Here is a 17,250-nt window from a genome sequence, read left to right on the forward strand (position 1 = left end):
GTAAAAATAATAAAGGGGGATGGGAAGGGAGGTATAAAAAGAAAAAAAAAAATGTTTTAAGGTGCCAAAGTTTCATCACATTTTCTTTCAACACATTTTTCCATGAGTTTGCTGGCTCCTTTCCAGATGCCCTGGCAGACAAAACTTCTAGCAACTGCAAGAATATAAATCCCTCTCCAAACTAAACTATTTTGTCAATGCCAAAAAAAAAACCAAAAAACTGGGCATCATTTCCATGACTTTTTCTTTCTCTAAATCCTTACCACCCTGGGCATCACTTTCACAACTTTTTCTTTCTCTAAAGCCATACTACTGTCCCCCATATCACAACTTCCCAAGCTGTTTGCCATTGACCTAGCTGTGGTGGTTAAAAGCTTTCCCCATGAGGCAGCAGAAAAGACATTTTGCTGCCAGGTAAATGCAGTGCAGAGCTCTGCTCATGATGAGGAGTGCGGAGGATGGGAAATGGCCTGGTTACAATGGGAGGATGATTACACAACTGCGACAAAGCTGCATGTTCTGCACCTGCCATCCACAGCTTGCCCAGGTAAAGCATAGGCTGGCAGCTGTGAAAGAACATGATCCCCAACAAAGCTCCAGGCTCTTGTCTGGTTCTCACTCCATGAAGCTGACAGTACAGCTGGTTCTCTGCTCTATTCTCTCGCAGTGAGGAAGAAATACAGCTGGGGAGGATCAAAGGCTGCAACTAGTGACTTTGAATCATCAAATCAGTCAGGGTTGGAAGGAACCACAAGGATCATCTAGTTCCAACCCCCCCGCCATGCCCAGGGACACCCTAACCTAAATCAGGCTGCCCAGAGCCTCATCCAGCCTGACCTTAAACACCTTCAGGGACGAGGCCTCAACCACCTCTCTGGGCAACCCATTCCAGGCTCTCACCACTCTCATGCTCAACAACTTCCTCCTCACTTGGAAAAGTCCTCTTGTTTTAGCCACCCTCCCTTTGGATATGGTAGGAGAAAATTCTGCTGAAGATACATCCCTTGTACCTCTTGTGCCCAGAACTTCTCAAAAGGACTTTGTCATCTTTCCACTTTGGCAGTCGAAGAGTGCAGAGAAAGCACCATGTGGGTTCTGGGGCCCCCAGCCACAAGGACAGGAGTTAAGTGGCACATACAGTACAGACCAAAAGACAATAGGTTGAGTTTGATAACAATCTGGAAGTGCCAGTTCTTAAAAACAAAACAAAAAAACCAAACCTAAACATAGATCCAGTGAGAAATTCTGACTGACACTCAGGTCCTATGACACTTCCTGCCAGATGCTTAGTTACTGCTTGAATTATGGACCTTCATACCCATCTGCAGGCCCATATGCTTTGACATATCCATCAGTGATGGTCCTTGCAAGCACCATTAAAGGGACAACCTCAGTACAAGCAGCAGCACCTGGGCTTCTGTCTCCTCCTGACTCCTCTGTAGTCACTAGTGATGCTTAACAGCAACTGGGCAACAAGATGGGCTACAGCCTGACTTTGCAGTTGCCCGTGGTCAGATAAAAGGCAATTGATAAGCCAGTGCTACATGTAGTGTTAGAAGCTTTCAAAAAGAAGCTTTGGTCCTATTTCTGTGGCAGTTGTTGCATATATGAGCTTGTATTTTAACAGCCCCTCACGTATGCATGGAACCTCAGAATGGTAGGGGTTGGGAGGGACTTCTGAAGGTCATCTAGTTCAACGTCCCTGATAGAGCAGGACAGCTTAGAGTAAATCACACAAGATCATGTTCAAATGGGTTTTGAATGTCTTCAGAGGTGGAGACTCCACAACGTCACTGGGAAGTCTGTTCCAATGCTCTGCCAACCTCAGAGTCCCCCTTTTCCAGATATTGTTCCTGGTGGAGAACAAGTTAACCATGGCACAGCAATGTGCCTTTGTGGCCAAGAAGGCCAATGGCATCCTGGGGTGTATTAGGAGGAGTGTGTCCAGCAGATCAAGGGAGGTTCTCCTGCCCCTCTACTCTGTCCTGGTGAGACCTCATTTTGAATACTGTGTTCAGTTTTGGGCTCCCCAGTTTAAGAGGGATAGGGATCTGCTGGAGAGGGTTCAGCAGAGGGCTACGAGGATGATGAGGGGACTGGAGGGCATGGCTTATGGGGAGAGGCTGAGGGACCTGGGGCTGTTTATTCTGGAGAAGAGAAGACTGAGGCGAGGTTTAAACAGTGTTTATAACATCTGAGGTCTGATCAGGAGTGGGGGGACAGGCTCTGCTCACTTGCTCCCTGGGATAGGACAAGGAGCAACAGGTGCAGGTTGCAGCAAAAGAGGTTCCGCCTCAACGTAAGGAGGAACTTCTTTCCTGTAAGGGTCCCAGAGCACTGGAACAGGCTGCCCAGAGAGGTTGTGGAGCCTCCTTCCCTGGAGACTTTCGAGGTCTGTCTGGATGCATACCTCTGTGATCTGTGCTAGATTGTGTGGTCCTGCTCTGGCAGGGGGTTGGATTTGATGATCTCCTTGTGACCCTTCCAACCTGTAAAATCCTGTGATCCTGTAATGATCTGTCCTGCAGTCCCACCATCACCTTCTTTGCCACACTCTTAATCGATCAGAAAGCACTGCAGACCAAGGAGGTGACAACCAGTCCTGCCCTCAAACAAATAGTGTAAAATCACAAGGAGAGGACATTTAAAAGAAGAAGCACCTGGGGCTATGCCACACAGTCAGAGTTTGAGAAAATAGCCTAAGGACATGCAGATCAGAAGTTCCTCATGCTTTTCTCTGCTGTTGGTAGCATGGAGCACAGTTGGAGATAGTTGCAGGGGTGTCAGCTGGTGAAAACAGTTGATAGCAGCCCTTGTTACAACTGCATCTTTGCTTTCATTGGTAGTGGCCTAAGAAGTCTCTACCACTGGACAGCCAGCTGCACACAGATCTTGTCTGCTGAGTGCAACAAACTCATGAGCAGGACTTGGAAGATCAGAAGAACATCTAGGCGTTTCCTGCCCAGTGACTTCTGTTCCAGGCCTTGTGCATGCTGGAAAGAGCTCATCTTTGATGCAAGGACAAGAGCTGGAGGCAGCGCCTTTGGGCTTTATGTTTGTTACTGGAACACCCTTGAGTGTGTCACACCTTGTGTGTCTTGCTCATGCCAGAATTATCTTCCTCTTCAGCTATCTCCATCCTCCTGCACTGCTTGTTTACACTGCCTAAATCAGACAATGGAGATGGGTAGGCTTGGTTCTTCACTGGAGACTGGGAAGAAATGGAGAGAGACTCCAAACATCTAGACTTAACTCTGTCAGCTGGCATTGTGCCCCTGCACTCTGGGCTGCAGTGCTTTGGCACAGTGTTTCCTTACACACCTCTTATCTATTTATAGCCAGATTTATTTTTCCTTTTTTTATCCATAGAGAAGATGAGACTTTCACAGGGCTCATTCACAATAAACATGGGGAAAAAATGTAGGTTCCCTGGGACTGGCTTTAAAAAGAGAAAAAAAAGTAGGCACTGAGGGAGTAAGAAGGGGTGAGAAAGAGAAGGAAAAGCAAGACAAAAAGACTATGACCATCCATAACAAAATGCTTTGCAGGGAACTGAAAAGATTGGGGTCCATCTTGCACGAAACTATAGCAAAATGGCAACAGAATTGGTCTTGGACACTCCTGTGCCGTCAACCACAGAAAAGGAGCAAAAGAAGCAGTTGCTATTCGATCTGCCTCCCACTCCGTCCATCCAGAATCACAGAGCGCCTCTGAGGCTGGTAAAAGCAGCTGGTAGAAGTCTCCAGTCTCTGACCATTCTTGGGGATGGTCATTTTGTTCCGCAGTGTCACCCCCTCAGGCGTCGTCCGTGAAGTCTCGGACAGGTCGCCACAAATGGGACTCGAGGAGGTGGTCTGGGTGGGGCTTCTTATGGGTGACAACATCACCCTAGAGTCTGCTGAAGAGGAGGGATGGTCTATAATGGGGAAAGGGGGACTGAAGAGAATCAGACTCTGGGGCCTCCCGGGCCTAGATCTGTAGGAAGGCTTGGAGAACCCTGATGGCCTCTCCATCTTTGAGGACTGTGGGTTATCTCCAGCTGTCTCCCCCTCAGAGGTGCGTTTTCGGCGCAGAACTGGGGCATCCAAAGCAGGGTGATGACCCGTCTGAGAAGGCTCCAGTGGAGAGCCAAGGCTGCTGTGCCAAGAACAGGATGAGTCCTTTTGAGCTGGGTCACTGTTTTCTTTCTCTGCCTTAGTTTTCTTCTCTGTCAGAGGGCTCTTGGGGGCCTCCAGGTGACTCCATGCCACCCGCTGAGTCTGCCTGATAGCTTGCTTGGCTTCTGCTTCCTTCTTCTCAGCTGGTGGAGTGGCATTCTGAGCCTGCAGAGGCTGAGGGATCTGGGTGTACTGAATCTTGGGTGGTATCACAGGCACTGCTCTAGCCTGGCACATCTTGATCATAAAGGAGGTCCTAACTGCTGACACACTGACAGGAGCAGAGTTACGACGGCCGGTGGCAGCATGGGCCACTGCCAGATAGTCCAAGTCTAGATCCATGTGGTCATTGAAATGGGATGCCCAGGGAACGCCTCTATGGGCAGCAGGGCAGGCAGTTGGCAGAGATGGAACAGAATCACTGCACTTTACTTCTTTCTGTCCATACAGGAGGTTCCCAGGAGCAGTGGGCTTAGACAGGCTATCAAATGTGAAGAAATCTGGGGCTGGAAGGAGTGAATCCAAGTTGAGGGATGATGGCCTAGTCTTCAGCTTGCGAGGCGTTTCTTCACTTTTATGGCTCAGCTGTGGCTCAGTGGCAGAGCACGATGCTTTGGCCACAGTCTCTCCTTCCTGGACAGTGTCCTGAGATATGGATAACTCCTCCTTGGTATTCTTCGCCTGTGAAAAACTTCCTGGGCTGTTTTTGTGTTGTACAGACAGCTCAGGCTTTGAGCTCCAAGCATTTTCTCCACTCACACCCACTTTCTTTTCCTCTGGCTCTGGAAGAGAGATTCTGGAGGGCCTTTCTTTCTCAGCTGGTGCTTCCTCTCTACTGAGGGGACACCTCAGCTCCTCAGGTTTCAAAGGTTCTTCTGGAGGATTTGTGTCATTCTCATCTTGCTTAGCTTTGCACAGAGCAGAGGGGGAAATGGGTTGTGTTTTGGGCAGCTCACGAGTCACCGGCACAATGTCACTGCATGGTTGCAGCTGGTCAGTGGCATCTATGAAAGAGAATGGGATAGTCCATAGGCTCATCACTGTGTCTTTACTGTCCAGGGAGAGGCTGCGACTGAAGCGTGGTCTAAGAGGAAAGCCTGTCTCTGCCCTCTGGCTCTGTGGCTGAAAGCCCTGCATTACCTTCTCCTGAATGTCCTTAAGCGTGGGGGAATGGAGCGGGCTCGTAACCCACTGGTGATCCTCCCAGGGCTCCACAAGTTCTAAGCTCTGCACATTATCTGTCCATGTATCCTCATCATCCTGGTCACCAACATCATGGGTTCTGACAACAGCATTGCCCTCCTTCAGCTCCTGGATTCCAGCTCCACTCAGTGCTTTGGAGGAGAATGTGTCCCTTTCATCATCGGTCATTATTTCAGGCTTTTCCCCCTGAGTCTGGACTTTGGAAAGGCCATCTTTTTCCTGCAACTGGCAGATCCTATCTCTTCCTCTCCCTGAATCTGGACATGCTTCTTTGGAACAGGAAAATTCTTCACTTGGGACAACATCATTAAATTCTGATTGACCAGTAAGCTTCCAGTCCAGGGGAGGAGCGAGACATTCACTCCAGCTGTTCACCACAGGATGGTGGCTCTTTGCTGCAGCTGTGCCACTAAGAAGAGGGCCTGCTCTAGGCAGGGCTGAAGCACAGCTCTGCTGTGCAACCACATCAGACTGAGAGTTATGGAGGCTGTTCTGTCTTTCCATGCTGGTGGCACCAAATGAAGGCACCTGAGTTGTTATCTGTGGTGTTTTGCTTGCAGATTTCTGCTCCAACAGTGTTGGACTCTGCTCTGGTCCAGAGGATGAACTACCTGTTTGCACTGAAGAAGAGGACTCAGAAATTAGGCCCATCCTAGGGACAGCTGTTGGCAAGAGTGAGAGTTCTTCTTCAGGTTCAATGATTTTCAGTTCCTGCTGTATCTCTGGCCACAATGGTTCTAGAAAGGCATTTGCAGGGTCCTCCTCAGTCTGAAAAACAGAAAGTAATGCTATGACCTAGCAGCTCACAACTTCCCAGTAAAAAATCCTTTCATTGTCCCCAAACAGCCCTCCTAGGATATACAGGCTTCTGGCTGCACGTACTCGTGGGTACACACATACTGACTGCTATCAGAGCAAGGAAGGAAACCCATCTAAAAACAAGTGTGTTTATGGAGAAGGTCTGAGGTACAGCCAAAATGAGCTCTGGGCAGATATACTGAAAGAGTGAGGTGAATGAGTAGCTGGAATGTCTCAGCCTGTTTCTCTGCTCTTCCCATTCAGGCTTGCTTGGCCTTACCAGATGATCTACACTCCCAAAACTGCACATGAACTGGGATGAGTAATCCATTGGAGAGCTATGCCAAAAGGCTTTAAATAGCTGGCCAGAGAGGAGTATAGCTGTAAGAAACTTGGTGAAAAGCTCCACTAGAAATACCAAGGAGGCAATAATAATAATAATAACAATGGAAAAAAGGTTGTAGAGAACAGAAGGGAGGAAAAAACCCAAAACACTGTTTAGGCTGCAAAACCAGAACGGGAACTCAGAGACCATAGGTCAAAATGCTCAGACATCTGAACAGTATCACATCTGGAGAGTCTGAGCAGACAGATTGTACTGACGGCAATCACACATGCAAAGAAGACTAAAATAGGACGGTAGGTAGTTGTGTAAAGATAAATCATCAGATGGTCATGTGGACAGCAGAGAAATCAGTCTATGGTCAGATCTTGGCCCTGCTTAGCTTTGGTCATAGACTGAGTTTTCATGACTCTGGACACACAATGAACAACCTCCCATTCACCACCATCACATTGTCCCTCTTCTTTTATCTCATGCCCTGGTCCTTACCACATCTCTTAAGCATGACCCTTCTTTTGTCTTTGCTGGCTCAGTCTCCTGCTGTCCACAGCCACCTTCTGAGGAGACATCCTTTGTCTTGAGCTGTCCTTGCTCCGCCTCGTTTGCAGGGAGCAGCCCTGTCTGAGCCTCTGAAGCTGTTGTTTTCTCCAAGGTAGGGCTCTGCTCTGAGGATTGCTGGGGGCTGCTGGCGTTGCTTGTGCAGCTGCTTTGCCCATTTAATGTCTCCTGATTTTCTGCTGCTGGCTGTGGACTCTCTAAGGATTCAGGTTTTCTGTCTGACACCAGCTCCTCAGTGTGAGAGCCTGCATCAGAAAGATGAATGAATGATTAACAACTTGTGACTGAAAACATGTGCTCTGACACCAAGCAGTGCTGTTTCAACCCAGTGCCAACTAACAAAGCTAAAGAGGTCCCTTTGGGCACAACAAGAGGTCACTGGGAGACCACCCACCTTCCCAGTCTCATCACTGCAATAAGCACCAACTGACCTGCTACTGTCAACACCCACCCTGCTATAAGCTCGGTCTCCTTCCTGCCACAGGAGCAGGCTGGACCAACATCCACACTACCGAGCTGGAGGGCACCTCAGTAGCCTGAAGTTCCACATCCCAGTCCTTAACACGCTTTTACCTCTGGATGTTGCTGCTGGCAGGGTGGGCCCTGGCTGTCTTTCCTTTTGCTCTGGCACCTGCTCTGTCCTAGTGTGAGTCCCTACTTCCACGGCAGAGGAGCTGGTGCTCTCAGCCACCAGGGATGACAGCTCCTCCAGGCTGGAAAGGGAAAGCTTCTCCTTGGCTGGCACACGGCAGGGCATGCTGTTGGTGCTGATGACTGCAGATACCCGCAGAGGAACAGAGACAGCAAAAGGCTCTGAGATGTTCAGGGCTTTCCTCTGGTGACGAGGGGAAGCTTCCAAGGGAAAGAGGCTGCTTGGGAAGCCTGACTTGGCAGCTGTTTCAGAAGTGTAGAACATGCGACCACCTTTGGGGGAAATCTGATCATTTTCGGCATCCTCTGCTACTCGGAAAACCTTCAGCTGCTCAGGGGGTGACTTTGCCTGCAGTGTCCGGGCAAGACCTTTCTCCCCAGTCAGCTCGGAGCTTCCTTTGCCCGCCATGGCAGATCCTTCCCTCTCCCACTCATTCTCCTTGCTGAGGTCGTATGAGCTGCCTGTGCCTCCTGTCCGTATCTTCACCACAGGAACGAAAAAACCTCCAGTAGTCACTGTCCGTTTGAATCTCCTCTTTTCATCCTCCCCTAGAGATGAGAAAGTAGGTGGAAGTCAATGGGAGGTAAAGGATTAGCAAACAACCTTCCTCTGCCCAGTCTTTCCCTCTCCAGTCCCTTCAGGGGTGAGCCCTGCCCTGATGAACGCCCACATTTCCCCAGAGAGGTGGTGACAGCAGACACTGAAGATCTTCCAGGCTTTAGCCCCAGGGCCTGCTGCAAAATGGGCAGGCAGGGCTGCATAGGATGCTGTGCAGTGGAAAACACCTGAGACTTTTGTTAGAGGCCACCCTCAATCAGATGCAGCCAAGTCTAGGGCATTGCCCAAAAATTGTAGCTCCAGGCTTTCTTTGCCTTTTGCAAGCACTTGACACTGATAAATGGGATTGTTGTGCCCAGAATAACCAAGAATTAAACCAAAGCAAACTCACTGCTAACATACAGACAGGCACAGAATAACTCTCAGGTACATAAACCATAGACTCCATGATCAGCATGAGCCAGCAATGCGTGCTTGCAGGCCAGAAGGCAAACTGTATCCTAGGCTGCATCAAGGGTAGTGTGACCAAAAGGATGTGGGAGGTGATTCTCCCCCTCTATTCAACTCTTGTGGGACTCCACCTGGAGTACTGTGTCCAGTTTTGATGTCCCCAGCATAGGAGGGACATCAAACCGCTGCAGTGGGTCCAGAGGAGGCCATGAAGCTGATCAGAGGGCTGGAGCACCCTGGGGACAGGCTGGGAGAGCTTAGGCTTTTCAGCTCGGAGAAGAGAAGGCTCCAGGGAGATCTTATTACAGCCTTCCAGGAAGTGAAGGAGGCCTACAAGAAGCCAGGAAGGTACTTTTTGCAAGGACTTGTAGTGATAGGATGACAGGAAATGGATTGAAGCTTGAGGAGGGCAGATTTAGATCTCTATGTCAGGAAGACATTCTTTACAGTAAGGGTGATGAGACACTGGAACAGTTTGCTTAGGGATGTTAAGGTTTTTTGAAGTCCCTTTGAACTCCACAATTCTATGAATCTATGAACCCTAAAGGTCTTTTTCAGCTGAAATGATTCTATGATTCTGTGAAAGACACAGACAAGAGTAAAAAAATATACACACCCCTAAAGATGGGAGCACATGTCAGCAGGCGTGGCGTAAGAGCACAGAGGTGCAGAGCATGGTGAGACAAGCAAGGAAAGAGCCCTCAAGTGCATTCCTGTAAGCATGGGGGCAAGCTGAGAATGCAGAGGTGTAATCCTTCACCCTTACTGTATCAGGCTACTGATGTCTCACCTTCCACTGGCAGGGAACACAGCGAGTCCATGCTCTTTGCAGGCCGAATAGTTGCTTTTTCTGTGGAAAATGAGTTTTAGAAGGAGGCTTAGATTGTGAGGCTTCCCAGGTTTCAGCCCACAAAGGTAACAGCTACACCAGCGCACCAGGCAGACATCAAAGTTACTTTCCACTTCCAAGCATTCCCCCTCTGTATCCACACCACGTGCCTCATCACCCACAACACTTGTCCACACAGCTGGCAATCTGCTAGTGCTAACAACGGCTCTGCACCTGCTGGACATGTGCACAGCTATACTTAACCCAACCAGTCAGCACCATCTCCACTGCGAAGCAGTTAAGCATCCCCAAAGCTATTATGAGCCACCACCCTCCCCAGTCAAATCATGCTATTGGCTGTGGGGACTTTTTAGCTAAGCTGACACAAACACCTTCTCACCTTCCTCATAGCAAGTGTTAAGGCATTTTTGTGTTGCCCTCCCAAGGTCTTTTGCTGGAGTGAGCATACTTTGCCTCCAGCAAGGCATCAGGAAACTTATGAAGGCAATAAGCAGCCTATTTTCCTGGCCATCCTTGCTGGACTTAATTGTCCAGAAACAAATTGCCTTTTGTCACCACTCTACAAGCCTGCTCCTGTGAGTTTTTGGAAGCACGTAATTGTTACCAACTGCTCTGAAGAGGAGAGACAGGGACAGGACGGGGAGAGTGTAGCTAGCCAGGAAGCCAAGTTAGTCTCTGGCAGCCCTCAAAAAAAAAAAAGGGTTCATGAAGCTCTAGAAAATGTCTGGGAGCACAGTTTGCTGTTTACAGTACTGCACAAAGTAGGTAGGGCAAAATGTGAGCAAGCTCGTTGGCTTTGATGTGATTGCATAATAACAGCTTCTGGTACTGACTTTCACATGGGCATAGGAGTAACTCCATCTGGTTTTGTTTTATACAGAGTCCTGGCTACCTTTTACACATATTGGGCATGGTGTTTTGAGCACTGTCTCTGCTTATCCAGAGGAATAGAATTCAAGCTGTGGAGATTGCATTTTATGTGACTTGCAGACTTGGGTGCATGAATGCACAATGTTGTTGAAGTATGTGCTGAGTTTCAGCAGCAGGTTCATCTGTTTCCTTATGTTAGGCTGTTAAGTATAGAATCATAGAATCATACAATCAACCAGGTTGGAAGAGACCTCCAAGATCATCCAGTCCAACCTAGCACCCAGCCCTGTCCAGTCAACTAGACCATGGCACTAAGTGCCTCAGCCAGGCTTTGCTTCAACACCTCCAAGGATGGCAACTCCACCGCCTCCCTGGGCAGCCCATTCCAAAGTAGAGAGCAGATAAAAATGCACAGCAGCACTAAGGCTGTGCTTCTTATAAACACTGCCTCAGTGCCTAAATCTCTGCCCACAGTTCACATTTCTGTGTCCTATTGGTGAAAATGTACAGCCTCCTGTCACTCAGTACTGGTTTTGGAACAAGGATTGCCCCCCATGATCTCTGGGCTCCAGTCATTCCTGGGCATCCTTGAGTTAGCACTGCTTCTGGACAGAGTATTCCTTATCAAAGTGAGAAAGTGATCCCACGATCAAAATAGGATGGAGAGCTATTTTGAGGTCTGCCATGGGCATCATATGTAAGGCCATCTGCAAATGCAAACCACTGGGGAAGGCAGGGGTCCAAAAAGAGCTAGATCCAGCACTCACTTCTTAGCCCAAACACAGTTTCTCTTATATGTGGTGATAGGTAATGCTGCCAGCATTAGCTATCTTATTTTAAGTTTTGAAATGTTTGGTAGTTCTCTTTCAAACACCAGCTCCTGGAATCACAAGATTATCTTTAAAAATATATATATATAATTATATATATATATAGATATAGATATAGATATAGATATATATTCTACCCTTAATCTCCCTTTTTATTTGTTGGTTTGTTTGTTTTAAAGAGAATTTGGAGATAGGGAGATTTGGAGATACTAAAAAGAATCTAAGGGCACAGAAAGCTGAGAAATTTCTTTATGAAATCAAGTAAAAAAAAACACTATGTGCTTGCTTCAAAAAAAATGTAATTACTTTTTGTGCTAGTTTGAGCCTAGCTGGGATGTTTTAGTGAGAGGAATTAGATTATAGGCTGTAAAAAGCCTGGATGAGGCACTTAGTGCCATGGTATAGCTGATTGGATAGGGCTGGGTGCTAGGTTGGACTGGATGATCTTGGGGGTCTCTTCCAACCTGATTGGTTCTATGATTCTATGAAAAGGAAACAATGGTGATGTCTACTCACTCATAGGCTTGCTGAGATGTATAAAAACAAGAACACAAACATAGACAACAGAGCTGATCTCTCTGGCTCTGTCTGCATTCCTTCTCTCTCTCTAACCTGCTGTCTCTGTAACTAATCCTTCTGCTTCCTAACCCCCCTGGCCGATTCTCCAGACTCACCTTGACTGTAAGACAAAGTCTGGGATAAGGCAGAGGGGTGGAAAGGAGGTGGAAGAGTGGTTGGGAGCCCCTCCTGGGGACTCTGGTTTCTGGGAGGGCTGTTGTGTTTCTGTATTACCTTTTAACTTGTCTGTAGCTGTATAGATTGTAAATCTCTGCTTGTACATTGTGCTAAGCTGTAAATATAAAGCTTCATTCTAATTTCCAGCTTGGCTGAGTCTAGCCTGGGTGATTTCTTAAGTGGGAAGGAGGGGTGGGACAGGTAATACCCAAACCATCACACCTTTAAGTTAACTTCATGATTTTTAAAAGTCACCATTTCTGAATGCTAGGTACTAGCACTGCCAGTGTGATTATTTTTTTAGGAAGCAAAGTGTTCAAGAGAGTGAAGCTCAGGAGAGGATAGAATCTGGGATTACAGCCAGGAGAAAAGACAACTTCTCTCTCATAAAATCACTTTCCTCAATCTACTGAGAAGTTGAAGCCATAGGAACTCTTGGCACCTTGCTTTTCAAGAAGACACTGAACACAGTAGGCTCTTCAACACAGGTTAGTGGAAGGACAGTGTGCTGGGCTGGTTTGAGGCTAGTTTTTACTGAGAGATATTAAATCTCTAGCTGTGAGAAGAGAGAAAAAAACAACGGTAACCTATATCACCATTCTTCTGCTGATAAACACAACTAGTCAAAGTACAGCTAAGATGGTCCCTTCACACACACACACACTGCTCAGCTCTTCACTTTGGGCTGTGTCTTCTTTCTGGTGGTCTGCCCTCTGTGGCTGATTCTGCCTTTAACTCTCTAATCTACCTAACCCCTTTTTCCTCTAACCTCCTTGATTTCTTTTGACATCTCACCTCAGATCTTCAGACTTATCATGTGAGATATCCATGGGTTGATCTGGTTATTTTTGAAGAAAGGGAAAGAAGGAGGGGGAAAGGGGGTTGAATCGAGAGCCCTCCTGGGGACTCTGTTTCTGGGAGGGGTATTGTGTTTCTGTGTGTGATGGTTTGGGTGTTCTCCACCTCCCCACACTTAAGAAAAACCACCCAGACTAGATTCAGCAGATATGGAAATTGAAGAATGAAGCTTTATATTTACAGCTTAGCACAATATACAAGCAGGTATTTACAATCTATGCAGCTATAGACAGAAATAGACAAGCTAAAAAGTAATACAGAAACACAGCAGCCCTCCCAGAAACCAAAGTCCCCAAGAAGGTCTCTGAACCACCCTTCCACCTTCTCCTCACCCCTCTACCTTACCTCAGACTTCACCTTATGTTCAAGGTAAGTTTGGAGGGTCGGCCAGGGGGGTTAGGAAGCAGATGGATTAGTCATACAGCTAGCAGGTTAGGTTAGGTTAGGTTAGGTTAGAGAGAAGTGCAGCCCCAGAGACAGAGAGCAAACAACTGTGTTACCTTTTATGTTCTTATACATCTCAGCAAGCCTATGAGTGCAGCAGACATCACCATTTTTTCCTTTTCACAGCCCATAATCTAATTCTTCTCACCAAAATATCCCAGCTAGGCTCAAACTAGCACACTGTGTTACCTTTAATTTGTATAAAACTATATACATATATTTTTATATATATGTCTGTATTTTGTGCTAAGCTGTAAATACAGCTCCATTCCTTAATTTCCAGCTATCTGAATCTAGTCTGAGTGATTTTCTTAAGTGTGTGTGGGGGTGGGTAACTCCCAAACCATCACAGACAGCCTGGAAGGATAGCCGTTCACCCAGTGCCATGTAAGGAATATTGGGAGCCAGACCGTGCTGGAGAACTGGACTAACTTAAACTTAGATAGCATTTGCTAGTCACCAAGCTTGACAGCTGGGCAATGGGAGCCTGTTTATCACATACCAAAATGGAATATTTACTGTAGCTGTCTGGCATATCCTGCTGAAATGGTGCTCCTCACATCGAGTGAAAATGAGATGTGCATGAAACTAGGCATCAAAAATGAGCCCATTAGTCAGGTCTAACGCTACTAGTGCCATGTAGATACAGGTTGTCCCAGGCTGTGGATACTGCAGGAGAGAGCTGCAGGGAGAAACACTTTAAGTGAGGAGGTGTGTTCTTACCAGAGAGTTTCTGTGCCCTCACAAAGACGCTCCCATTTCGACTCAGTTTAGACTTTGATTCTGAGCCAGAACGGCCCAAGTTAAATATTGACTTCCATTTCTTGGACTTGGTAGATAATTTTCTCCTGGAAGGAAAAAGAACTCAGGAGGTTAGCAAACGCCAGACTTTTGTCTTCTCAGTAGCCCACAAAAGCCTCTGAGCTCTCTCCCCTCAACACCACCCCTCTTTTCTCACACATCTTTCAGTTCTAAGGCATGCAAGGCACAACCGCACAAACAACTCTTCCTTTTCTGTAAGCGATGGAGCTATATTGTCGAGGTAACCATGTGAGGGACAGAAAGACACCCAAGCCAACTTCAGAGAGTTGGCTCTGGCATCATGCCACAGCAATCAACCATGCTTGCCTCCAGAAAGGAGAGGTTTCCATGGCTAAAATTATCTTGCAATAGAGTGAAGAAAAACTGCCTCTTTAAACAGGTTTTTAACGACAGGATGCAAGATAAATTCCTGAGAACTGATAGAACTATTTCTTGGTGCACAAAGCCATCCTTTAAAGCTCACAAGCCTTTTGGTTTCTGGGAATTGCAAAAAAAATCAAAGAATCTTTTAATACAAACTAGCTATTAATGTTTCCCAGGCCATCATTACTTTAATCATAGGTGCTATATAGTCATATGCAAGCATAATATACTAATCAAAAAGGAGTAGGCAAAAGGGAATTAAAGCAATTTCTCCTAACTGTCAGAGCAAGTGGAACACCAGTTCCCTGTGTCCCTTTGGAAATCCTAACTTTAAACAAAAAGAAGCTACTAATCCTGAAGCCAGACTGTTTCTATGCATACTACTGTGTGAAGTTGTGTTTCTTACCCATTCTGACTCATTCTTCCCTCTCCCATCTTCCAAAGCAAAAACTCTCTTATCTCCCTGTCTTGCATTTCACAATGGGCTTTCTGCTCTATAGCTCTGCTTTTTTCCTTCTGATCAGTACTCAGAAGAGCACAAACTAGTCCTACAAAGAGGATTAGCACCTTGAGGATGGGATTATTCTCTTCAGGTGACAAATGCACCCTTTTGTCTGGGCCCTCTTGCCAGTATTCTGTCAGATGGCTCCTGTCTGCTTTAACTTATTAAGTGCAAATAAATAGCTTTGCTCTTGTGCTTTATGAGTCAGTAGATTAATGATCCTCCTGCTATAATCTCTCAGAACCAAGCAGTAGAGTGGCCAGATATTAAAAGATAGACAGACCAATAGGTAAACATATATGCTGAGCAGCAGTGCCAGCAACTGCAGCAACCTCAGCTGAAATTGGACTCTTTCTCCTCACACAGCATAAGTGTCATGGGTCCAACTATGTAAATACCTGTTAGAAGTGAACATTCACTTCACTGCTTGACTATGAGTGCAGAGGAACATGGATAATGATGAAGCTAAGCAGGTCATGGATCAGCCACCAGGAGGTGAAATTCGTAGAAGAGCTGTGTCCAGACCTGCTCCATGCTCAACTCACTGAGCCAAATTGTAACCTGACACAAAGACGCAAAGTCAATGAATTCCTCTTGCAGGAAGTCTGAGAGGTTCTGTGCCGATGGAGGGGTGAGGACTGGTGGAGCTATGAACCCAGGAATGCTTCTCAGAAGCAGCTGTACCTCTTTGGAGAAGGGCACAGTACTTTCTCTCAGTGGTGGCTGTAGGTTCATGCTGCAGGTGTGGGGTTATCATGCTAATAAGTCTCATTTCCAATCATGCTGGGGAACCTCCACCGTTTTGTTTGTGCTTTTCCACTCCTTTGGACACTTACTTGCTGTCAGGGAGGTCAACAACCGTGTGGAAGAGGGAGCCAGTTACCGGGACAATTTCAGGCAAGCTGTTCTCTCTCCTCTCCTTCCGAGCAGGGTGGGAGGCAGACAGGCTCCTTGCCTGAGCTTCTTCCAGGCTCACCAGCTTCATCGGCAGGGAGGCCGAGGGAAGGGTCAGACTTTTTGCAACCAATGTGCTCTCTGAAAAGCAAGAAAACACATTCCAGCTTGGGGTGAGGAGAGAGGAGTGCATGAGCTTCATGTCTTCATTTGCCTGAAACATCTCCTGCAGCGGGGGGAAAGGAGTGGCACATGCAGGGAGAGAGGCTTTCTGTCGGGTAAGTCTTCCAGCTCCCCAGCAACCTTACCCTTTTCAGTGCGTGCACAGACTTGCTGCCTCTGGAGCACAGGCTTTGGTGTGAAAGAGGCATCCCTGAAAACCACCAACATTCACACATTCCCCTTTCTCCTTCCTTTCTTTCTCATTCCCTCCCTTCCTTACTTGATTTTGGAGCAGCTCAGTCCCTGATCCAAACCAGGTGCCAAATTCTTTCTCTTACTTCCACATCTTTCTATTTTTCTTTCATTCAGGAAAAGCAACTATTCTTACAGCTAGCATTAATTTACCTTATAGAACAGAACCAGAGAACCATGCCAGTTGGAAAAGATCTTTAAGATCAGCATGTCCAACCAGTATCTAATTCTACCATGTCCCTCAACACCATGTCTCTGCCTCTTTGGAATACCTTCAGGGATGGGGATTCAACCACCTCCCTAGGGAGCATATTCCAGTGTCTGAGAATCCTTTCAGTGACAAATTCTCTTCTAATGTCCAACCTAAACCTTTCCTGGTGAAACTCGAGGCCATATCCTCTTGCATGTAATAATCACTTATTACTAATGAGAAGAGACCATGGTGTGCAGGATGAGCTGAAACAGGTCTGGAAAGCACAAGGGTGGTTGCTCCCACACTTCTGGTGGCATTATGAGTTTTCTCAGAGTGCAAAACAGAAACACAGACATTTCTGAAATTATGTGAGGTGACTGTGGTTCCAAGGGCTCTCACTTCACAGCCTTAAAAAGCTTTTTGACCACATGTGTCACTGAATAACAAAGTCAGCATAGAATCATAGATCAATCAGGGTTGGAAGGGACCACAAGGAACATCTAGTTCCAACCCCCCTGCCATGCCCAGGGACACCCTACCCTACAGCAGGCTGTCCACAGCCTCATACAGCCTGGCTTTAAACACTTCAAGGGATGAGGTCTCAACCACCTCCCTGGGCAACTCCTTCCAGACCCTCACCACTCTCATGCTCAACAACTTCCTCCTCATGTCCAGTCTGAATCTACCCACCTCCGGCTTTGCTCCTGCACCTCTGAAAACTAGTGAAAGGGACCTGGGGGTACTGACAGGTAGTAG

At 47.1% G+C, this 17,250-nt stretch overlaps 1 protein-coding gene across 1 annotated transcript in view; it reads right to left on the bottom strand.

Moving 5' to 3' along the window:
- Positions 1-2,150: 2,150 nt before the first annotated feature.
- The window catches only part of ARHGAP31 (Rho GTPase activating protein 31), a 92,576-nt gene continuing 77,476 nt past the window's right edge, over positions 2,151-17,250 (bottom strand). The window contains exons 7-12 of the mRNA XM_064143336.1: positions 15,830-16,028; positions 14,030-14,154; positions 9,510-9,569; positions 7,633-8,259; positions 6,991-7,304; positions 2,151-6,128 (exon numbers count right to left, since the gene is read on the bottom strand). Coding sequence (XP_063999406.1) covers positions 3,663-6,128; positions 6,991-7,304; positions 7,633-8,259; positions 9,510-9,569; positions 14,030-14,154; positions 15,830-16,028 — 3,791 coding nt within the window. The 3' untranslated portion in view covers positions 2,151-3,662. The remainder of the gene's footprint in view (positions 6,129-6,990; positions 7,305-7,632; positions 8,260-9,509; positions 9,570-14,029; positions 14,155-15,829; positions 16,029-17,250) is intronic.

This window comes from Pogoniulus pusillus, chromosome 5, assembly GCF_015220805.1.
Source record: "Pogoniulus pusillus isolate bPogPus1 chromosome 5, bPogPus1.pri, whole genome shotgun sequence".
Taxonomy (NCBI): Eukaryota; Metazoa; Chordata; class Aves; order Piciformes; family Lybiidae; genus Pogoniulus; species Pogoniulus pusillus.